Source organism: Antechinus flavipes, chromosome 2 (genome assembly GCF_016432865.1).
Source record: "Antechinus flavipes isolate AdamAnt ecotype Samford, QLD, Australia chromosome 2, AdamAnt_v2, whole genome shotgun sequence".
Taxonomy (NCBI): domain Eukaryota; kingdom Metazoa; phylum Chordata; class Mammalia; order Dasyuromorphia; family Dasyuridae; genus Antechinus; species Antechinus flavipes.
The window spans coordinates 17,690,951-17,711,510 of NC_067399.1; the positions used below are offsets into that span (position 1 = coordinate 17,690,951).

General features: G+C 42.8%; 1 protein-coding gene across 1 annotated transcript in view; it reads right to left on the reverse strand.

Annotated features, from left to right (window-relative positions):
* Positions 1-20,560, reverse strand: part of DOCK5 (dedicator of cytokinesis 5) — a 238,954-nt gene that overhangs the window by 27,054 nt on the left and 191,340 nt on the right. Inside the window, exons 31-41 of the mRNA XM_051974162.1 lie at positions 20,451-20,551; positions 19,457-19,515; positions 18,869-19,023; positions 16,603-16,688; positions 14,256-14,412; positions 13,057-13,097; positions 11,737-11,827; positions 8,407-8,526; positions 6,751-6,840; positions 4,299-4,403; positions 1,250-1,391 (exon numbers count right to left, since the gene is read on the reverse strand). Of these exons, the coding sequence (XP_051830122.1) occupies positions 1,250-1,391; positions 4,299-4,403; positions 6,751-6,840; positions 8,407-8,526; positions 11,737-11,827; positions 13,057-13,097; positions 14,256-14,412; positions 16,603-16,688; positions 18,869-19,023; positions 19,457-19,515; positions 20,451-20,551 (1,147 nt within the window). The remainder of the gene's footprint in view (positions 1-1,249; positions 1,392-4,298; positions 4,404-6,750; positions 6,841-8,406; positions 8,527-11,736; positions 11,828-13,056; positions 13,098-14,255; positions 14,413-16,602; positions 16,689-18,868; positions 19,024-19,456; positions 19,516-20,450; positions 20,552-20,560) is intronic.

The following is a 20,560-nucleotide window of genomic DNA, read 5'->3' on the forward strand; positions in this document are numbered from 1 at the left end:
TTTTCCAGAGTACTCCCTTTGAGACCTCTGTGTTCCTGCCAACTTAGCATTCCTTGTCTTGCCCTATGCCTTTGCCTGGGCTTTCCCTCTTGTCTGTTTTGTATTCCCTGACCCCCTTCCCACCTCTGAGAACTCCTTGCTTCCTTCAAGGTACCACTTTCTCTCAGATCTCCCCTGATCACTGTCTCTCCCTACAAATTACCCTGTGTTTAATTAGTCATGGACATGCTGCTCCTTCCCATCCATGCAATAGAAAGCAAGCTCTCTGTGGCCAAAAACAGGTTTTGATTTCAGTTTAGTAGATGCTTAATAAATGCTGGCCTTTGGCTTATTTATGGCTGGAGCTACACAATCATTTTGTCATTTTGGGAATTTGGGAAGGCTGCTAGAGTTAAAAGTGGGGAGAGATTAGATAAGAAACCACTAGATGCGGAACTTTGGGTTATTGTTCTCAGAAATTTTCCAATTTTGGTTAAGTATCTGAAAGAAGAATAGCACAAGACACCTCTGTCCCTTAAAATTTTAGAGGGGCATCTAGAATATTGAGAGGTTATAGGACTTGTCTAAGTTCACACCGTCAGTCTCTGTCAAGACAGAATTTGAAGACAGGACTTCTTGTTTTGAGACTAACTCTTTATCCACTATGCCATATTTTAGTAAAATTTTAGTACCCTGCTAGGTTGTACAAGAAAACCTGGCAGGGTGTCCTTCCTAACAATTCTCCTTCTAGGATGGAGACCTTTGAGTTACACTTGAAATTTCAAAGAATCTAAAAGTGGAAGGGATTTTTGAGTCCATCTAATCCATCCTCTTATTTTCCATGATAAGGAAACTGAGGCTCATGTTTGTTGGCGCAGCCACAGACCAGCAGGCTGAAGGTGAATGAAAACCAGAAGCCAGAATTCCTGGCTCCAAGTGCTGTGCCCTTTCTCTCACCTGAACTCGGCTCCCATGTTGGTTCTTACTCATTGTCTCTTCCCTAAAATAACTTATTTATCTTACATTTACTTACCTATATTTTCACTAGTGGATTCCTCGAGGTTAGATTTCTAGTGTGTGTGGTGCACAATTAAGAGTTTAATAAATATTTAATGAGTGAAACTGAATCAAATTATAGGGGTTCAGATATATAACACAAAGGGAAACTGAGGCAGAGAGTTGAAGAAAGTAGCTGATGGTCACAGGAAATCTGGCTAAGACTCCACTTAGTCTCTTAGCCGAGCCAAATAAAAGCCATAGCAAAGGATACGCTGTTTGGGAGATGATCTGATGTCCTCTCCTGGAGGAGTTGTGCTGGTCATTTTCTCTGCATTGGGAAACTGAGTCAGCAACTTCAGGTTAAAGTCTTCCCTCCGCTCATACTCTTTTCCTCGGTAGATGAAGATTTTGTTCTGGATGTTCAAGGAAGAAAGAAGGGTCAAAACAAAGCGGGGTTAGAGGCACGGTGCAATTGCATGGAATAGATGTAAAAAAAAAAGGAAAATGTCCCAGTCACTGAGGAGGCAGCCAGGTGGAACTTTAGGTTATTGTTCTCAGAAAATGTCCAATTTTCATTAAGGATCTGGAAAAAAATAGCAAAGGACTATGGGTCTGGGGTCAGGAAGTTGTTGTTCAATTGTGCTCTATCCATGGGGATACCTAGCTGCTCTGGAGTCAGGAGAACCTGAGTTCAAATCTCACCTGAAACACTTTCTAACTGGTCACTTCACCTGTTTGTCTCAGTTTACTCTTCTGTAAAATGAACTGGAGAAGGAAGTAGAGAACCATTCCAGTATCTTTGCCAAGAAAACCCTAAAGATGTCAGATATGACAGCAACAACAGCATGAGAGAAGGTGAGTTGGTAAGAATGGGCATTCTACTTGGGAGAACGATGGGGGAAATGGTGAGAAGCAAGGTTTATTACATAAAGCGAGACCAAGTAAATGGGGTGGAGGTTTGAAAGCCAGAGAAGGTTGTTAAGGAGCTTGGGCAGAGTCATGAGAGGAGTGAGATTTGGAGGGATTAGGAACTAAACACAGGAGGTGCCATTACACGGGGGAAACGAGGGTGACAAAGGTGGCAACAGAGAGAGAGTGACCAAGGCAGGAGACACTAAAGAGGAAGAAGCCACACGACTCCATCACTTGGGTAAAGACTGAAGACCAAGCAAAGACTGGCAAGTTTCAAGGAATCTGAATTGTCCTTGGTGCCCAGAACAATACTGGGACAGACAGAAGAGGCAGATTTGTTTTTCTGATGCAAGTTGGATTGGATGGCCACCAAACTCCCTTCCAACTCTTGGATCTTTGAGGAATATCTAGAAATATCTGGGGAACCTAGGTCCATAGAGCAGAAGATAGGAGTAGTGCCATTGAGAGAGAAAAATTTCCATGAAAAATAAATTAGGTCAAGAGCCAGTGGTTAGACCATCCAGCTGGCTGCTGGTTCCTCTCTGCATCCCAGAAATATCTTTATCTTGGAACAGCTTCTAAGGATGAGAAGGTCTTTCCTTTGGGAAGGAAATGGATTAGAAAAATTAACATTGGGTCAGGCTTTCTGGGAGAGTTGTTGCAGACTTTACAAGAGTCAATACATATGGAAACAATGAGATTCAAGCTCATTTACTAGGAGAGTCACTGAAAAATCTCGATTCTTCTGAGGTAGCAAGGTTTTGAGACGATGGACTTTCATTCCTGTCTGCTACTGGAACTCGGCTCCCATGTTGGTTCTTACTCATTGTCTCTTCCCTAAGTTTACTTGAAATCACTCCCAATATAAAATAATTGTAAATTATAAAATTATAAATTATAAAAAAACAGTCATTTTATCTGCATTTGAAATAGACCATAGAACATTAAATGTGAAAGATGATGGCTGTTAGTGCTTTTCCTTTAAAAATGATTTTGGGTGTATTTTGCGTGGACTTACACAGATGTGAGCTCTCCTGATAGCATGCAAATAATTTTATCTTTTTTTTTTTTTTTAAATCCCTACTGTCTGGAGTACTGCCACACAGTAGGCAATTAATCAGTGATGAAGAGCAGGATGGAAATTTGTCCTAGAACCTTTTTTATCTAAACTCCATTTCATAAGACATTAATAATGATGTCAATAAAGACGAAGGTAAATAGACTTGTGATTTCAATGTAATAGGGAACTCCCAGGTGGGGTAATCCTCTCTACTAGTACAGGTCATCAACTTCTCAGAAACTTAAGAACTGCCTAGAACATGGACAGATTAAATATCTTGTACCAGATCACAGAAATATTATCACTAAGAGGCGGAATTTGAAAATGAATCCTCATTTCAAGGATAGCTCTATATCTCTTATATCATCCTGTTTATCATAATCATATGATTATACAAAATGAGAGGAATCATTGATTTAGATATCCTCATTCCAGTTGGAATCTGACTCCCCAATTTTTCAAATGAGGAAACTGAGGCACAGAGAAGCAAGGGTTATACAATAGTAATTGTCTGAGGTGGGATTTGAACCGGGTTCTCAACTTCAAAAGTAAGTGTCCTATCTGTGGCCCCTCTGAAATGCCACGTTGATGAGATTAATCATAATTATGATAAAATTAATAATAACAATCTCATTGAAATTGAATTTGAGAGGCAGCAAGGCACTGGGAAGAGGGGCTTTTGGAATTGTATATATTCTTTAAAGATTTCAGAGTACTTTTTCATTCAGAATTTAATTCAATTGTCACAATAGTCCCCATGAGGCAGGGAGCAGGATAGATGAGAAAGTCGGGTCTCGGTAATGTTAAAAGTCTCCGTTATGGTCAGAGAGGAGAAGGGGTACAGCTTGGCTCAGAAAAGCCTGTACTCCCATCATCCCACGCTGATTTCTCGTTAAGGGTGTGAAAAACCCTGGGGACTTCAATGTACTTTCCACAGCTTTTAGGGAGTGGGTAGATTGTGTATTTTTAGCCAATTTTAGAGGCTGAGCTGTTTTCAATTCTAGCTAGAAACCGAATAAATAAACAAACAATTAACTGGCTCTCCCTTCTTTCCAGCCGGACACGGCCACGGCCTGTTTTCTCCATCTCACTCCACCTGGGACCAGCCATTTGCTAAAAAGTTCTGCCAGAATGTTGGTGGTGTCTAGGGATGGGAGGTGAGGAGGGGGCGGAGATGCTGGACAGTTCCGGAAATGTTTTCCTCTCCTACCACCCACATTGAGAAGGAACGGCGCACAGATGCTAACACGAGGCTGCGGGGGGAGCAGACCGGGGAGGGCGAGAATAAGCCCTTTTTTTTCAGTCTTGAACTTATCCAGCAGCCTCGTAGCCCACTGGGATCTCTTACCCGAAGAAATGATGGGAAACCTTGTCCGTAGTAACCGACGGCAAAGTACTCTGGCTGGGGTCTCATGGCTTTCATGATATTCTCATAAAACGAGGCTCGTTTTTTCTGAAGGGAAAGAGAGAATAAAAACATTGGGAGTGGGAGTCACGGAGCTTACAGATCACACAGATAACTCACAAACAAAGGAAAGCAGAGCTAAGAAAACCATAAATACAAAGATCATGTACGTGGAAAGGTCCATGAAGCAATCTGAGATCAGTATAACACAAGGACAAAGAACATAGCTGGTCCAAAGAAAGGCATAGGACAAGACACCCACTCTCTTCCTTTGTAGAAGTGGGAAAGGGGGCCCATGGGACTGTTCCCTTGCATAAAGTATCCGATTTTGCTAGTATATTGAACAGGATTTAAAAAAAAAATTTCCTCTTCTTCCCCTTTCTCATGTTAAAAAACATTATTATAATGAATGACTCTTTGGGAGAAGGTAGGAGAATGGATACAGGGATATAAAACCCAAATTTATTATAAAAAAAAGAGTAAATGGTCACAGAGTTTGGAGATTATACAGAAATATTAATTATTATTACAAAACACTTCAAGATTTTCAAGGGACTTTTTGGAGCAGCAAAGAAGTGGGGGAAATGTAGATGCCCAAGTAGGGAATGTCTGAACAGGATGTCAAATATAAATGTTTTGGAACATCACTGAGATACATAAAACAATTAATGCAAAGATGCATGGGAAAATTCTATGGAGTGCAAAGTGAAGGATGGAGAACCAAGAACACAATGTAAGCAATGATAAGAATAATGAAAATAGATAGAACAGCAACAAAACTGAATGTGGTGAAAAGATAATGGCCCCAAAGAAAAGACATGACAAGATAATTCCCCTATGCCCCCTGTCCCTTCCACTTTTATAGAGGTAAGGGACCATGGGTGTGGAAAGCTAGTTATTATATTAGACTTTCTTGATATGCTGGTTAGTTTTCTTGTATATTTTCATTGCCTTTCTCTTTTTTTACTCCTTATTATTCACTCGCTGATAAGAAGGAGGGAAGGATTGAATGGGAAATATAGATATCAATAAAGATTTGTTTTTAAAAGAAAAAAAGACAAGAATTTCCCCTTCTTTTTCTTTTTTTAATCTTTAAAATTATTATTATTATTTTGGTTAAATGGAGTAACTTTCTGGGAGGAGAAACTGGGGAAAATTTTGATGATATAAAAACTCCCCACAGATAGCAATAAAAATTTATTTTAAAATATGTAAGGAAAATGAAAAAATATCAATACATTTTATTTTTAAAAACTCAATGTAAATGGAAATAATAAAAACTAGGAAGAAAAACCTTGTGTGTTTGTGATAACAAATTAAGACCCTGAGGAAGAGCTGACAAAGTGACAAAGTACTTCCTTCCCTTTGTAGACTAGTATGGGCACTGTACCAACTATAGGGCTTGATTTGCCACTTTTTAAAATTTAAATTTAATTAATTTAATTTAAATTAATTTTTTAATTTCTTGATATGACGACAAAGAAGTTAGGGAGGAATATATTGGGAAGTGAAGGTGGTGAACATAGTACTCTCATTTGTGCTTCCCCTTGTGAGACAGATTTAACAGGCACTATTAATCCCATTTGAGCCCAGTTCTTCCTGACTCCAAATCCAACACCCTGATTCTGCTTTTTACTAAGACTATGTACTGAGAAATCAAACCACACTAAGCCAAAACCTTCCATTCATGGTGAGAATAGTTTAATTCTGCTTCTTGCCTAATTCAGTTTCATGAGGCCGTAGCCAGGAGGCCCAATGGAGACAACATTGGACTTTGGAGTGAGAAACACCAAAATTTACATCTTGCCTTAGACACTGGATGGTGACTTTGGACAAATCAAATCACAATTTCTAGGGGCAGTTGGGTGGTGCAGCAGAGAGAGCACCAGCCCTGAAGTCAGGAGGACCTGAGTTCAAATCTGGCCTCAGACACTTAACACTTCCTAGCTGTGTGATCTTGCCTCAGTAAAAGAAAAATAAATAAGAAAATAAATCACAATTTCTTCTAAACTCAGTTTCATCATTTTGAGCATTAAAGTGAGATAATATATTTGAAGCACTTTGCAGACCTTAACGCAATATATAAATGCTGATTAGTATCCTCCTCCTTCAGATTTAGGAACTTTTGGAGCAAAGGGGAATCCTCCCAAAAGAGTTTGAGATTGGCTATTGCTCTCACTTTGTATCTCCTGTAATTTTTTCTTCCACCAGTAGAGAACAAGACATGGCCTTTACCGAAATGTTTCTCTGATTTTGAAAACATTTCAATGAAAACAAACTTTAGCTCACCACCCCCTAAAGCCCTCCTGAATACCGGGGGGCCCCATGAATGTGACTTCGGTGACCCTCCAGGGCCTCGCCCAGAGACTGCCCAGAGCGACCCCCGGGGACTCACCAGGAGGTTGCCAAGCCCCTCGTAGTCAAACACTTTGCTCTCGTAGGTCTCGGCCAGCTCCTTGCTGAGTTTGATGGCTTTCTCCCACATCTTCCGGAAGACGAAGGTCAGGACGGCGATGGAAAACAAGAGAACGATTGTATCAGCTGCAAAAACCATTCATGAGCATCCAGGAGAAGCAGCAGGCCAGCAGCTGGGTTGGGTTACTGCCGACATTCCCGGCTGCCGGGCTCTCTCGGATCGGCTTGACCCCTCGCTGACATGAAGAGAGTTTCTATGTCTCCTGGCCACTTGGCCAGCGAGGTGTCTTCCTCCGAATTCTGTCTGCCAGACGGAGGAACACTGTGTCTCCCGCAATCATGTCAGAAAGAGTTTAGAGGAAAAGGTACCAGAGACATTAGCACCTGGGACAGTGGCCAAGTCCATTTAATGAGAAAGCCAGGACTGGCTCGGGGAAGAGTTGGAGAAGGAGCGTGGTAGGACAAGAACCCCGAGTTCTAATTCTGAACCCACTGTCCGCTCAAAGATTACCTTACATCCTCTTGATATGGAATTTCTGTGTCCTTGCCTTTATGTTTGCAAGTTTATCCAATAGAATATAAACTCCGGGAGGGCAGAGTGTTTTTTTCATCTTTCTTTGTATCAGTTAATGGATTTAAATGGATTTAATCAGTTAATGGATTTAAATTGCTTTGAAAAAAAATCACTAGATCAACTAATGGATTTGAATTGCTAAATTAACTCATCAGTTAATGGATTTAAATTACTTTGAAAAATCACTAGAAAAATATTAGCTATTTTCTATCTAGCTGAGAGATTGAAAATGAAATTGAAACTGGAACAGGGATTTCATTGGAGTCTTCAGAGTTCTACAATAGGGGGTCACTAAATTAAGGAACCCTGAGCCTAAATCATTTTGATTTTAAGGCTGGATCTTAATTTATTATGTTGTGGCTACTTCTTGTTATCTGGAATTACAAGCCCAAGAATCCATATTCAGGGTGACTATTTCTCATCCTATTTCTAGAAAACCTGGGTTCAAATCCTGTTTCTCGCTATCTGTCTGACCAGAGACAAGTCTGTAAGGCTCTGTAAGCCTCAGTTTCCCCATCTGAAAGATGGAGATGACACCAATACCATTTCCCTCCGTCAACTCTTCTTGGGATCATAACTTTTGCTTTGCAAATCCTGTTTAAATTGAAAGGATTTACTTAACCAAAAATGTGAATTTTGAGGAGAATTTGATAATGATGTTGAAAGGAAGGTCAACAGCACATTATGTAGCCAAGCCAAATAGCTCCCCACCACACACACACTGCTAGATGAAAAGAGACCGAGCCAACACTAACAAGAGAACGAACTACAGCGGTTAAGGCTGGTGTCCCCAGAGAGTTGTCCTATCTCTGTTACTCGGCCAGAGGCTGCTAAGAGTAGAGGAAGAGATGGACTGAATAGGTTCCTATTACCACCTTTCCAGTACCTCCAACAAACTCTCCAGTCCCAGGAAAGAGCCTTGCAAATCTTAAGTGCCTAATATATGTTTATCTGATTGAGCTGAATTATGGGTCATCTGGTCCAAACCCATCAAGGGATCCCGGGCAGAGAAGTAGCCTTGCCAGATCTTGAACTCTCACTCCTTCTCCACAAGACACTCACTTTGCCCTTATCGAAGTAGGAGATGATCTCTTGGTACAGCTTCTCTTTGAGCTCTTGCTGGGAATAAACATGGTAGCTGTCCCTCTGGAGCAAATGGGGCACACAGGGCTTGTCTGACCACTAGAAATAAGAAAAAAATAAATATAGCATCAATGACCAAATAAGGTTATAAATTCAAAATGTTTGTACCTTACAATGGCTTCAAATCCATTTTTTTTCCTTCCAATGGTGCAGTAGCTGAAATCCCCTATGACGATATTGGGTTAGTCTCCTTCCCTCATGGAAGTAGAACCTTCCTTTTGGAGCAAGCCCTAAGCTGACCAGCCTTTATTTCCCTTTTTACTGTGCTTCTGACCTTCTGGTCTTCAATATCTTGCCCATACATGGCACCCCCTTTCAGTTCCTTTCTCTTCTTTGTTCTTCCCCCATTAGAATATAAGTTTTTTTAAGGACAGGGACTGTTTTATTTCTCCCTGTGATTGCATCTCCAGCACTTTGCTCTATGCTGGGTATATAGTAAGTGTCTGATTGCTGGTCATTTTGCCTTGTCCAGATCTGTGATTTCATGAGTGCAGGGAAATCTTGGGAGAAAATTCTCTTTCCCCACCCAGATTAGAACCTGCTCTTTAACTTAGAGTCTTACATGCTAAGTGAAATGAGCCGAACCAGGAGATCATTATACACTTCGACAACGATATTGTATGAGGATGTATTCTGATGGAAGTGGATTTCTATGACAAAGAGACCTAACTGAGTTTCAATTGATAAATGACAGACAAAAGCAGCTACACCCAAAGAAAGAACATTGGGAAACGAATGTGAACTATCCGCATTTTTGTTTTTCTTCCCGGGTTATTTCTACCTTCTGAATCCAATTCTCCCTATGCAACAAGAGAACTGTTCGGTTCTCCTATATTGTATCTAGGATATACTGCAACATATCCAACATATAAAGGACTGCTTGCCATCTAGGGGAGGGGGTGGAGGGAGGGAGGGAAAAAAATCGGAACAGAAACGAGTGCAAGGGATAATGTTGTAAAAAAAAAAAATTACCTTGGCATGGATTCTGTCAATATAAAGTAATTATTAAATAAAAATTAAAAAAAAAACTTAGAGTCTTACAGCATTGCCTGGAGCAATGACATATTTTGGGCCATATAATCATCCACAGATAAGACTTGAACTCAGCTCTACCTTTGAGATCATCCCCTGCTTTTCAAGATATCATGCCATGGCCTATATATTCCTGGAACACACAACATGAAAAGATTGTTTATGATCAAAAGCAGTTCCCCCCCAAAAATGGAAGCTCCTTTTAGTCTTTGCATTATCTATGCCTGGAACAAAAAGGCGCTTAATATATGCTGAATAAATGGTTAACTTAAATTATTTCTGCAACAGAAAAAATGGAAGCTCCTTTTTGTCTTTGCATTATCTATGCCTGGAACACAGAAGGTGCTTAATATATGCTAATTGAATGGTTAACTTGAATTATTTCTGCAACAGAAAAAAATGAGCTCCTTTTTGTCTTTGCATTATCTATGCCTGGAACACACAAGGTGCTTAATATATGCTGGCTGAATGATTATTTCGAATTATTTCTATAACAGGTAAGTGGTATAGTGGAAAGACTAAGATGTGAGAGGTATGACCCTGGGCAAGTCAATTTACCCTGTCTGCCTCAGTTTCCTTATCTGTAAAATAAGCTGGAGAGGGAAATGGCAAAGTACTCTAGTACCTTTGGCAAGGAAACCCCAAATGGGTTCATGAAGAATTGGCTATGACTGAAAAAAAAATTCATTCATTCATTGTCATCCTGTTCTTGCCCATAAATCCTCCTTGGATGATTGGAGGCTTCTTTCTGGGGCTTTGTACATTGTGTGGCCATGTACCCATCCTCTCTGATCACATGACTTGCCCACCTCCCTTTCTGATCTCACAGTTCTTAGATAATATCTATTAAACTACCTCCTGCGTCCAAGTTATCACAGGAATAAGATTTAAGCCACTCAGGTTCATCCTCCACCCACAACCTGGGTGGTCAGAGAGTTAATCTTCCCTAACAGAAAGTCACATAGCCTCACTAGGTGATGGGGAGCCTAAAAAGATGGGTTCTCCAGACAGGTCACGGCTTGAAGTTACTGCGAGTGCCACGGAACCGGCCAAAGGCAGATGAAACAATAAACAAACAACAAACCCAGCCCTCATTTGTAACATCTGCTGATTTCCACGGTGGAAATGGTCTCATGAGCAGAAACAAGTACGCCACGGCCCCAGGACCTGGCACAAAGTAAGTACTTAAAATTCTAGCATTTAAAAAAGTGCTCATTTATTTTGTGTATAATAACAACAAAAATAATGGCAGCAATAGCAGAAGCTAGCATTTCTAGAAGGTTCACAAAATGCCATACAAATGTTATCTTTACAACAATTCCTGGAATTAGATGTTACTATTATTCCCCTTTTATAGATCAGAAAACTGAGCCAAAGTGACATATCCAGAGGTTACATAACTTAAAAAATGTCTACTCAGGTTTTCCTGACACCACTTTGTCTCTCTTACACACACATAGAGTTTTGAGGAAACTGAGATAAACAGGGTTAAATTACTTGCCCAGGGTCACTCAGTAAGTATTTGAAGCTGCATTTGAACTCAGCTCTTCTTGAGTCGAAGCCACTGAGCCACTAGCCACCCCCTTCAATCAAGAATACCTTTGATGTATGTGTGAATTAACTTCAAGGAGAATGCATGGAGGCCTTCCTGAGTCCCCTTTCTGGACCTGTACGGGGTCCATTCTTCTAAATCACTTTGGGCAAATTAGTGAGAATGAGTTTTTTCTTTCTTTTTTTTTTTTTTAATAATTATAATTTTTTATTGACAGAACCCATGCCAGGGTAATTTTTACGTTATCCCTTGCACTCACTTCTGTTCTGATTTTTCCCCCTCTCCCTCCACCCTTCCCCTCCCTCCCTCTACCCAAGAATGAATTTTTTCTCTGAAAAACCAATCAAATTAGCACAAAGTCCCCCACCAGCTCTGGATGGCTCTTCGGTGGCTGGAGGTTTTCAATAGTTGCTCAGGGTCACAAGCATCAATATGTATGTCCAAGGTGGGATTGAGACCCAGCCTGCCCATCTCGGAGGCTGGCTCTGGAGCCATGTCTCCATGTGACTTCTTATATTAATGTGAGATAATCGGAGAATCAGATATTTGAGTGGGATTGAAATATGGAAGCTGGATCCAAATTGGGTGCAGCTTCAGGACTGCAGCAGCAAGGGTCATGATTATCATTATCACTAACCTAGAGAGAACATTGTAAAATCTCCTACCTGGAGGAGCTCTGCATGCAGCAGGAGGGTGTTTGCAGCCTCGGTGTAGTTCTCACAGTCCCGGTGCAAGTCTCGAAGCTTGTACAGATACCTGGGGGAAGCAGGACAAGGAGGGACCCAAGTGACCTTTGTCACTGAAGACCTCCTCACTCTAGAATAGGCTGTCTCCCCAACCAGACTCCTTTGGGCCTGCTTTTTACCTTTCTTTACCTCCCTTGCATTTAATAAAATATCTGGATATAGAAGGCACTTAATAAAGACTTATTAACTTATTGATATACTCTAATTAATCATATTATCTGACCATCTTATACCTCATTAATATTCATCTCTATGTTGGTAACATGTAAAACAATGTTGATGATTTACGTGGATTTATTTTGTATCCTGCAACTTTGCTAAAGTTGTGGATTATTTCTAATAATTTTTTAGTTGATTCTCTAGGGTTATCTAAGTATACCATCATATTGTGTGCAAAAAAGAGATAATTTGGTTTCCTCATTATCTACCCAAATTCCTCTTATCTCTTTTTCTTCTCTTATTGCTGAAGCTAGCATTTCTAACACAATATTGAATTGTAATGGTGATAAACCTTGTTTCACCCCTGATTATATTGGAAATGGTTCTAGTTTATCTCCATTACATATGTTCATCTCTGTTCTTGATAGAGTAATAGATCTGAAATTGCTGTCTCTTTCAGTCATCCTCTGCTTCCAATTTGATCACTCAAAATGCCATCAATTGTTTAAAGTCTGGTTCAATTGGAGAGGAAATATTTCCAATAAAAAACAAGTGGAAATATTAAAAAGAAACATTAAATAAATTGTATCACAGATCTTGAATTGGAAGAGACCTGAGAAGCTAATAATTGTTGTTATTAAGTGATCTCATTTGGGGTTTTCTTGGCAGAGACACTGGAGTAGACTGCTATTTCCTTCTCCAGCTCATATTACTGATGGGGAAACTCAGACAAACAAGTTTAAATGACTTGTCCAGAGTCACACAGCTAGGAAGTATCTGAGTACAGATTTGAACTCAGGAAGATGAATCCTTATTCTCAGCTCAGTATTGTGTGCGCTGTGGTGTCCCTTAGCTGCCCATGAGAGAGTTAAGGCAATGTTCAATAGTAAGGTTTAATCTTTAAGATTTTTAGAGAGGGACTCAAGCTTATATAGCTTAATATTCACCCTCTCTCCATGCCCCAGTTTTCCCCACCGCCCGCCATAGAGTTGGTGGTCAATAAACATTAGTTGAGGAACTGATGAATCAAAGAGCAGAACTAAAATAAATGGAGACAAATACCAGTTTCTTTTGGCTTACCTTATGTAAATGTCCTCTCTCTTCTTTTCCTTATAAAAATTCTGCCAAAATAAAATTAGAAAATTGTATTATGTATTGATCAACTCTTATGGACGTGGGTTTTTTTCAGCAAGGAGGTGATTCAGGTCAGTTCCAATGATCTTGTGATGGAGAGAGCCATTTGCACCCAGAGAGAGGACCATGGGAATTGAATGTGAATCACAACACAGCATTTTCACTTTTTTTGTTATTTGTTTGCATTTTGTTTTCTTTCTCATTTTCCCTTTTGGATCTGATTTTTCTTGTGCAGCCTGATAATTGTAGAAATATGTATAAAGGAATTGCACATGTTTAATATATGTTAGATATATATTAATATTACTGTCTAGGGGAGAGGGTTGGGGGAAGGGAGGGAGAAAAATTTTGGAACATAAGGTTTTGCAAGGGTGAATGGTGAAAACTATCTATGCACGTGTTTTGAAAATAAAAAGTTTTATAAGGGGAAAAAAAAAAGATAAATATGCACTTATTGATGGACTCCTCATCAGACTATGGGAATGATCATCCTCTCAGCTCTCATTAAACATCTAAACCAGGACTGACCCTCCCACCACCCTTCCCTTCCATAAAAATGCTGACCCGCCTGCTGCTGAGGTGGACAACAGCTCGGCCAGACCCGGCACAAAAGTACGAAACCACAGCGGAATGGCCTTTGGAAAAGAGTTGGGTCAGGAGCTTATGTTGCAGGTTTCTGTCCCTGTTTCTTAATTTATCCTAAAGTTAAAAATATGTAGGTGTCCTTGGCCATCAGCAGGTGCTGGAATCAGCTGCTTCAGCGGCCAGGGGAATGGTCATCCCAGGGTCAATGGCAGCTTTGGCTCACTGGGGACCAGCCAGGAAGGCTCCGTGACTTCAGGATTGGTTTCTTATATATATTTCACATATACATACACACACGTGTTTGGGTGATACATGCATTTGTTTATGTGCATGTGTGTATGTATGTATATATATGTATGTATGTACAGGGATAATTAGCTTCTAGGTTTTCCCCCAACAGAATGCAAGCTCTTTGAGACCAATGATCATTCTGCTTCTGTGTGTGTGTGTGTGTGTGTGTGTGTGTGTGTGTGAGTGTGCATATGTGTGTGTACATGTGTGTGTGTTTGTTCAGACAGAAGCACGAGCCACTGAGCACTGGGGTTGGGGGCTTCACGTACCAGCACGTTGACCGTGCAGCTCATGCGATTCTCTTTGCTTTCATCGTGCATGATGGTCCTGTAATCCAGCAGGTTCTCCAAGAGGCTGCTGACCAGGAGGGCAAAGACTTCCCCGGAGCTGGCGAGGTACTTGTGTTTCCGGCAGTGTTCCAGGAGCCTGGTGGGGAGGAAGGAAGGGAGCTCAAGGTCTCCCTGCTGTCGCCAGTCCCCTCTTTCCCCCATTCCTGTCTCCCCCATTTAAAAGCGTCAGCCAAAGACCGGTGCAGCCGCCTTTTGCTGTTCGCTCACGTCCGACTCCCCATGACCCCATTTGGGGTTTTCTTGGCCGAGATACTGGGGGTTGGCCATTTCCTTTTCCAGCTCATTTCACAGATGAGGAAACCGAGGCAGACGGGGTTAAGTGACTGGCCCAGGGTCCCACAGCTAGGAAGTGTCTGAGGCCAGTTTTGAACTCCGGTCCTCCTCCTGGCTTCAGGGACAATGTTCTATCCACCGGGGCATCTAACTGCCCCTAAATACAAACTAAGAGTCCCAGTACCACTTACTGACAGGTAAGAAAAGGTTGCAAATGGTAACATGGGAGGGAATGTCCACATTAGTGACATCACAGTGCTATTAGGTAATAGATACAAAGCATATAGTAGGTGCTTAATAAATGCTCAAGGACTGATTGGCTCATGGCTAAGGTTTTACCATTTGGAATTTTTTTTAAACATACGGTATGTTCTTTGAGCCTGATACCCGCCCTGGGAGGTTTAGTTAGAGGGAAGCTAACAGAAGAAGAGAGGTGAGAGTTTCAGGGCTTGTCAGGGGGTCTCTTAGGGAGCTCAGAGGAGCCGGTAGCAGAGCTGAGGTGGAGGCGGAAGCAGCGGGGCCGGCCCCAAGATCGGCCATCCCTTTCTGAGACAGAATCCCTCCCGTCTCCAGGGGCCTCAAAGGCTTCTGGGAGCCTTGACCAAGCTGTCCCTCCGAAGCCAGGACCCCCAAGGGAGAGAGCAGCTGGGAGGCTTCAGCTTGGAAATCATCAACTGCTTTGGGGTTCTAAATACCAGCCGGGGCGGGTGTTTGTCTGCCGGACTTCTGGGCTGGGTCTGCAGCTGCCGGGAAGGGTGGGACAAAGGGAAAGCAGAGCAAGGAGATCCTGGGAAAAGCTTTACAGGCTGCGGGCAATGCTCTCACTTTAGAAGAAATCCCAAGGATAGAAAAGCATTGGGCAAATGGAGGACCATAGACCACCAATAGGGAGGAGCCTGCTCCCATCTCGTTTTACAGATGGGGAAACAGAGGCAGAGGAGTGACTTATCAGTTACCCCACATGGCTGTGAGCTAGATAATTGGGCATGATGGTCCCCATTTTATATATCCCCAGGGAAGCCTCTGGTCCCGGGTCTGATGCTCTTACCTTTATTTATTTATTTTTTAGTGCAATCCTGTGATTTGATCAGTGTAGGGTACTCCCAGTGAGAAAAGTCCCTCTATCAACAGCTTGGGGCATTGTCTTAGGGAACTTCCTGGGAGCTCTGTGAGGTTAAATGAGCCTATCATCTTTATTCTCACTGTCTCTCCTCTGTCTCTTTGTCTCTAATACTCTTTCTACATCTCTGTCTCCTCCTCTGTATCTCTATTTCTCTCCCTTTTCTGTGTCTGTTTCTCTTTATCTGTCTGTCTCTCCCCTCTTTATTTCTCTCTCTGTATCTGTCTCTCTCCCCCTTTCTGTTTCTCATATTCTCTCTGTTTCTGTCTCTCTAGCTCTCCCTTTTCTGTATCTCTTTATCTGTCTGTCTCTGTCTCTCTCTCCCTCTCTATCCCCCTTTCTCTGTTTGTCTTTCTCTCTCTTTCTTTTCCCCCCTCTCCTGCCTCCCTCCTTTCTCTGTTACCCCCTTCACAGTTGCTGCTTGACAATGGTGATAAAGGGCACAGGGCACACCCTCAAAGAGCAATTATAAAGTTGGGCAGAGAGATTTCTCTCTCAGAGAAGAGCACCCATCTCTCAGGATTATTGTGAAAAGCAGTCCCCTGTGCCTTTGCCCAGGCTGTGCCCCCTGCCGGGGATGCCCTCCCTCTCCCCTGATCCCCAGGCTCCTTCCGAGCCCAACTCCTACACCGGCTCCTGCCCGGGGCACGGCTGGACCCTGGCCCTCTCTTCCATCTGCTCAGGTCTCTCGGGCCGGGCTGGTGAGGGACAAATATGGAAAGTCTGAGTCATCCTCATCACCTGAGGCCGGCAGCTGATGGCGTGAGCTCCCGGGACTCCGGTCAAGGACCATCCAGACTCCCGACCCTCGTGATTCTGAGTCTGGCCCCAAGTTCCCTAATAAGGCAGCCCCGAGCCCGCCCCGGCACTCACAGCTTCTCCAGCAGGACTTTGTACTGTTCGTCACCCCGGCCTCCTTCCACCTCCTGGTCCAACTTTGTGATCAGTTCGTTCTCAAACTGCAATGAGAAGCGGGGGACATGGGGCCGGGGAAGCTCTCTGAGGGGTGAGAGTCCGTCCCCTGCCCCCGGGTCCAAGCGCGTCCCAGCCCTTGGCCCAGACCGAAGCGGATCATGGGAGCCCCAGCCCACCTTACCCCCCCCCCCCCCACGGCCCCTAGTGCCCCCCTCCCAGAGTCAGCCCGAACTGAGGCAGATCAGAGATTCAGAGCCGGGAGGGCCCTCAGGGCAGGAGCTCGTGAGCGGAGGTCCACAGAGGGTTTTTAATAGGATCATATTTTGTAATTAACTGATTGATTAATTTTATGGCAATTCTTTCAATGGAATTGTATTCCTTTGTAATCGCACGTGTTTAATTAATGCCATGGAAAGCTGTGTTCTGAGAAGAGACTCATAAATGCTCCAGACTGCAAAAGGGTCCATAACACACACACACAATATATATTTATACACATAACACATACACACAAACACAAATATTACATATATATTAATATACATAAATGCATGCAAATAAATATATACATATGTATATATATGTATGTGTATGTATATATATGTATGTATTTGTATGTGTATATATATGAAAGACTAAGAACCCCTCCCTTGTTGGCAGTGGATAGATGAATAAAGGAAGAGAATAAGCATTTATCGAGTGCCTGCTGTATCCCAAGCACTGCGCTAGGAGCTTTTCGGAATATCTCACTTGATTCTCACGACAACCTTTTGAGATAGCTGCTGTTTTTAGCAACCCCTTTTTATGGCTGAGGAAACAGACCTGAAGTCACTTGCCCAGGGGACGCGGCTAAGAAGTATGAGTCCATACTTCTCGGACCCTCCTGACTCCTGGCTCAGCCCTCTGCACGTTGCCCCGCCGGCAGTTTCTCTACCATCCGGTCCACCATGAGGTTAAGTGAATTACCCAATAGGCAGGTGGTAGGGCAGATGGAGGGCAAGACCAAGCTTCAGGATGACCCGAGTTCAAATCCCACCACAGACATTTCCTAGCTCTGTGACCCTGGACAAATTACTTAAATCTCAGAACCGGTGTTTCCTTAGCCATAAAATGGAGATGAGAAAGAAACCTTCTTCTAAATTTGTTTGAGGATAAAATGAAATACATATGTAACGATCTCTGTAAACCTTAAAAACATTATGTACATCTCGATGATGATGATGATGATTTTTACTACTACCATTATCATGACACACAGAAGTGGAATCTGAACCAAATCTTATTGACTCTAAGCTTAATACTTTGCCATGATTCTATACACATGTGGGCATATGTACAGGTGTTTATAACACACACATATGCACACAGTCATCCCCTTTCACATCATGGGGTCAAGGGCACGGAGCTCCCTGTGATCTGGAAAGTCTGCGTCCTCCCTTCTTAACAGAGAAAAAGTCTGAATCATTATGGTACAAAAAGATAAAAGATATTATTATTATATTTATATATAATAAAATATGTTATATTTATACTATATATTATACATATAATAAAATATACTAGATTTTAATAATACAATATATGTAAATATGTTTTATATATAAATATAAAAAGAAAAATACTATCAAATATAGTATTATAGAATACTGTATTTTATGCATTTCTGAATGTCTAAACTTGTTCTTTGTCATGAAGCTTCCACAGAACCCCGCCTCGAATTCCCATTTAATTTCTCCTGGCTCCCATGATATATTGAAACTGTGATGAGGAAAGTCTCCATGTGGAAGGGATAACTGCATATGGAAACACACGCATATGGACTACGTTTATACATACACATATAAAATTTAAATAACACATGATATTCGTGCTCATTTAGGTATATCCACATATGCATGTGCAACACACACACACACACACACACACACACACACACACACACGTGTCTGTGTCCCTGATGCTCCTCTCCTTCCTTTACAGGACATTCCCTGTCCAGCACTCCTGCTGACCTTCACACTATAACACTCTGGGATCATTTGAACCACGGGCTCTGAAACCCTGGGGCCTGAACAGACTAGAGTCGGAGCCTAATGGACAAGGGGGCTGGCCTGAGGAGGGATCGGTCAAAGGCGGGGTTGGTCCAAGGGGGGCTGGCCTGAGGGGGGGCCGGCCCGAGGGGGGCCGCCGGGTGATTTGCCTGGCTGCTGGTCCCAGCATTCCTTACCATCTGGAAGTTGTGATTTCCACTGAAATTGAACTCACACTGCATCATGTCGAAGAAGATGGGGATTGTGGCCTTCCGGAGCTCGGTCTCCGGGGTCAAGGTCACCTCCAAGATGGGACCCACCATGGAGGGAATGAACTTGATCTTGTGGGGCCCTGAAAGAAGAGGCGGACAATAGATACGTCAGTGAGATCAATGTGGAGGACTGAAGCCAAAGACAGGAAGTCGGTTTGGGGCTAAACCAACAGATTTTGGAAAAGGAGCAACCACAGGATGTATTTGATGGCCCAAGGCCGTCGGTCTGCTTGTGGGCCAGGGGCTAAAAGCCATCACCTCTGTCTGGGCAGCACAGCCTGAGAACGGCTGATTTCAGATCTGGTAGCAGGAAACGTGCTGGGATCCAGCTTCAGATCTCTCAGGAGACCCCGGGAGGGGGGTGGGGGTGGGTGGAATCGATGCAATGCATTAACAGCCTTTGGCTCTCTTGGGCACCTTGATGAGTGGGGAGAGGGGAAGAGAGGGGAAAGGGACACCCGGAAATGATCAAATATGGATCAATAAGCAGCCGCTTAGGGGGTTCACACTCACCCAAGTTATACCACATATCCCGGATTCTAAAGCCGATTTCCTTTCGCATATCCCCATATCTGGAAGGAAGATCAGTATAAATATTTTAAGGGAAAACAAAGATGGAAAATACACTGAGATAGATTCTTTTTAAAAAAAAATGCAGAGAACTTTGGCCAGCAAGAAGCGGAGGTGAGCAGCCGAGCCGGCAACGTTCCAGGCTGAGCTCGATATATCCTTGAAAACGGAAGCCACTTGGACATAGACATCTGTGCTTTTATCCTCATCATTCAGCATTTATTGATGTTTTAAAGTGTGAGAGGTGTTTACAAATACTGTTTCTTTTTATTTTCACATTAACTCTGGGAGATGGGTGCTATTATCACGTCCGTTTTACAGATAAGGCAACTGAGACAGACGGAGGCCAAGTGTCTTCCCGACTCCAGACCCAGTGCTCTATCCACTGCGCCTCCCAGTTGGGGACTTTATTCAATGAGATGTAGCGGTGAACAGTTACTGCTTGGAAGTCACTGCTTGGAAGAACACGAACCCTAGCCCAGTCATGCCCTCCCATCGGGGGGGAGTCTTACCCACCTTCTCCCATAGTTCTCTATGGAGAATCTGCCCCGTTGTCCCTGTATCAGTTTTGTTGGAACTCTTCTAGGAAGAAGAGTCTCACCACTGCCATGTTTTTATTTTTCAGCTAGACTGGAGTAGAGTGTGTGGAAGGAAGCTATGAATACTAAGGCTTGGAAGTCAGGTTGTGAAGGATTCTAAAAGTCAACCAAGGGGGTTACATTTGCTCCTTGGGACATGATGTTCCCTCCAACCCAGACCTTTCTGACCCCAGGACCAGGTGTTCCACCTCCAGCCCTTCCGGGAAGGGTCGTGGTATCCATTCAAGGAAAGAAGGGGACCACATCATGGCCGCCGAGAAGGAACGACTGTTGGATCAAAGAAGGATGCACCCCTGATCTCCTCCGCCCACCATGCTGGGGACTCCCTGGGCACTTACTTCTTGATCATTTTGGAGCGCTTGGCTTGAGAGAAGGTTTCCAGCTGAAGGGATTCGTGGGTGAGGAAGGCAACAGCCAAGTGGAAATAATTGTTCCAAAGCTACAGAGG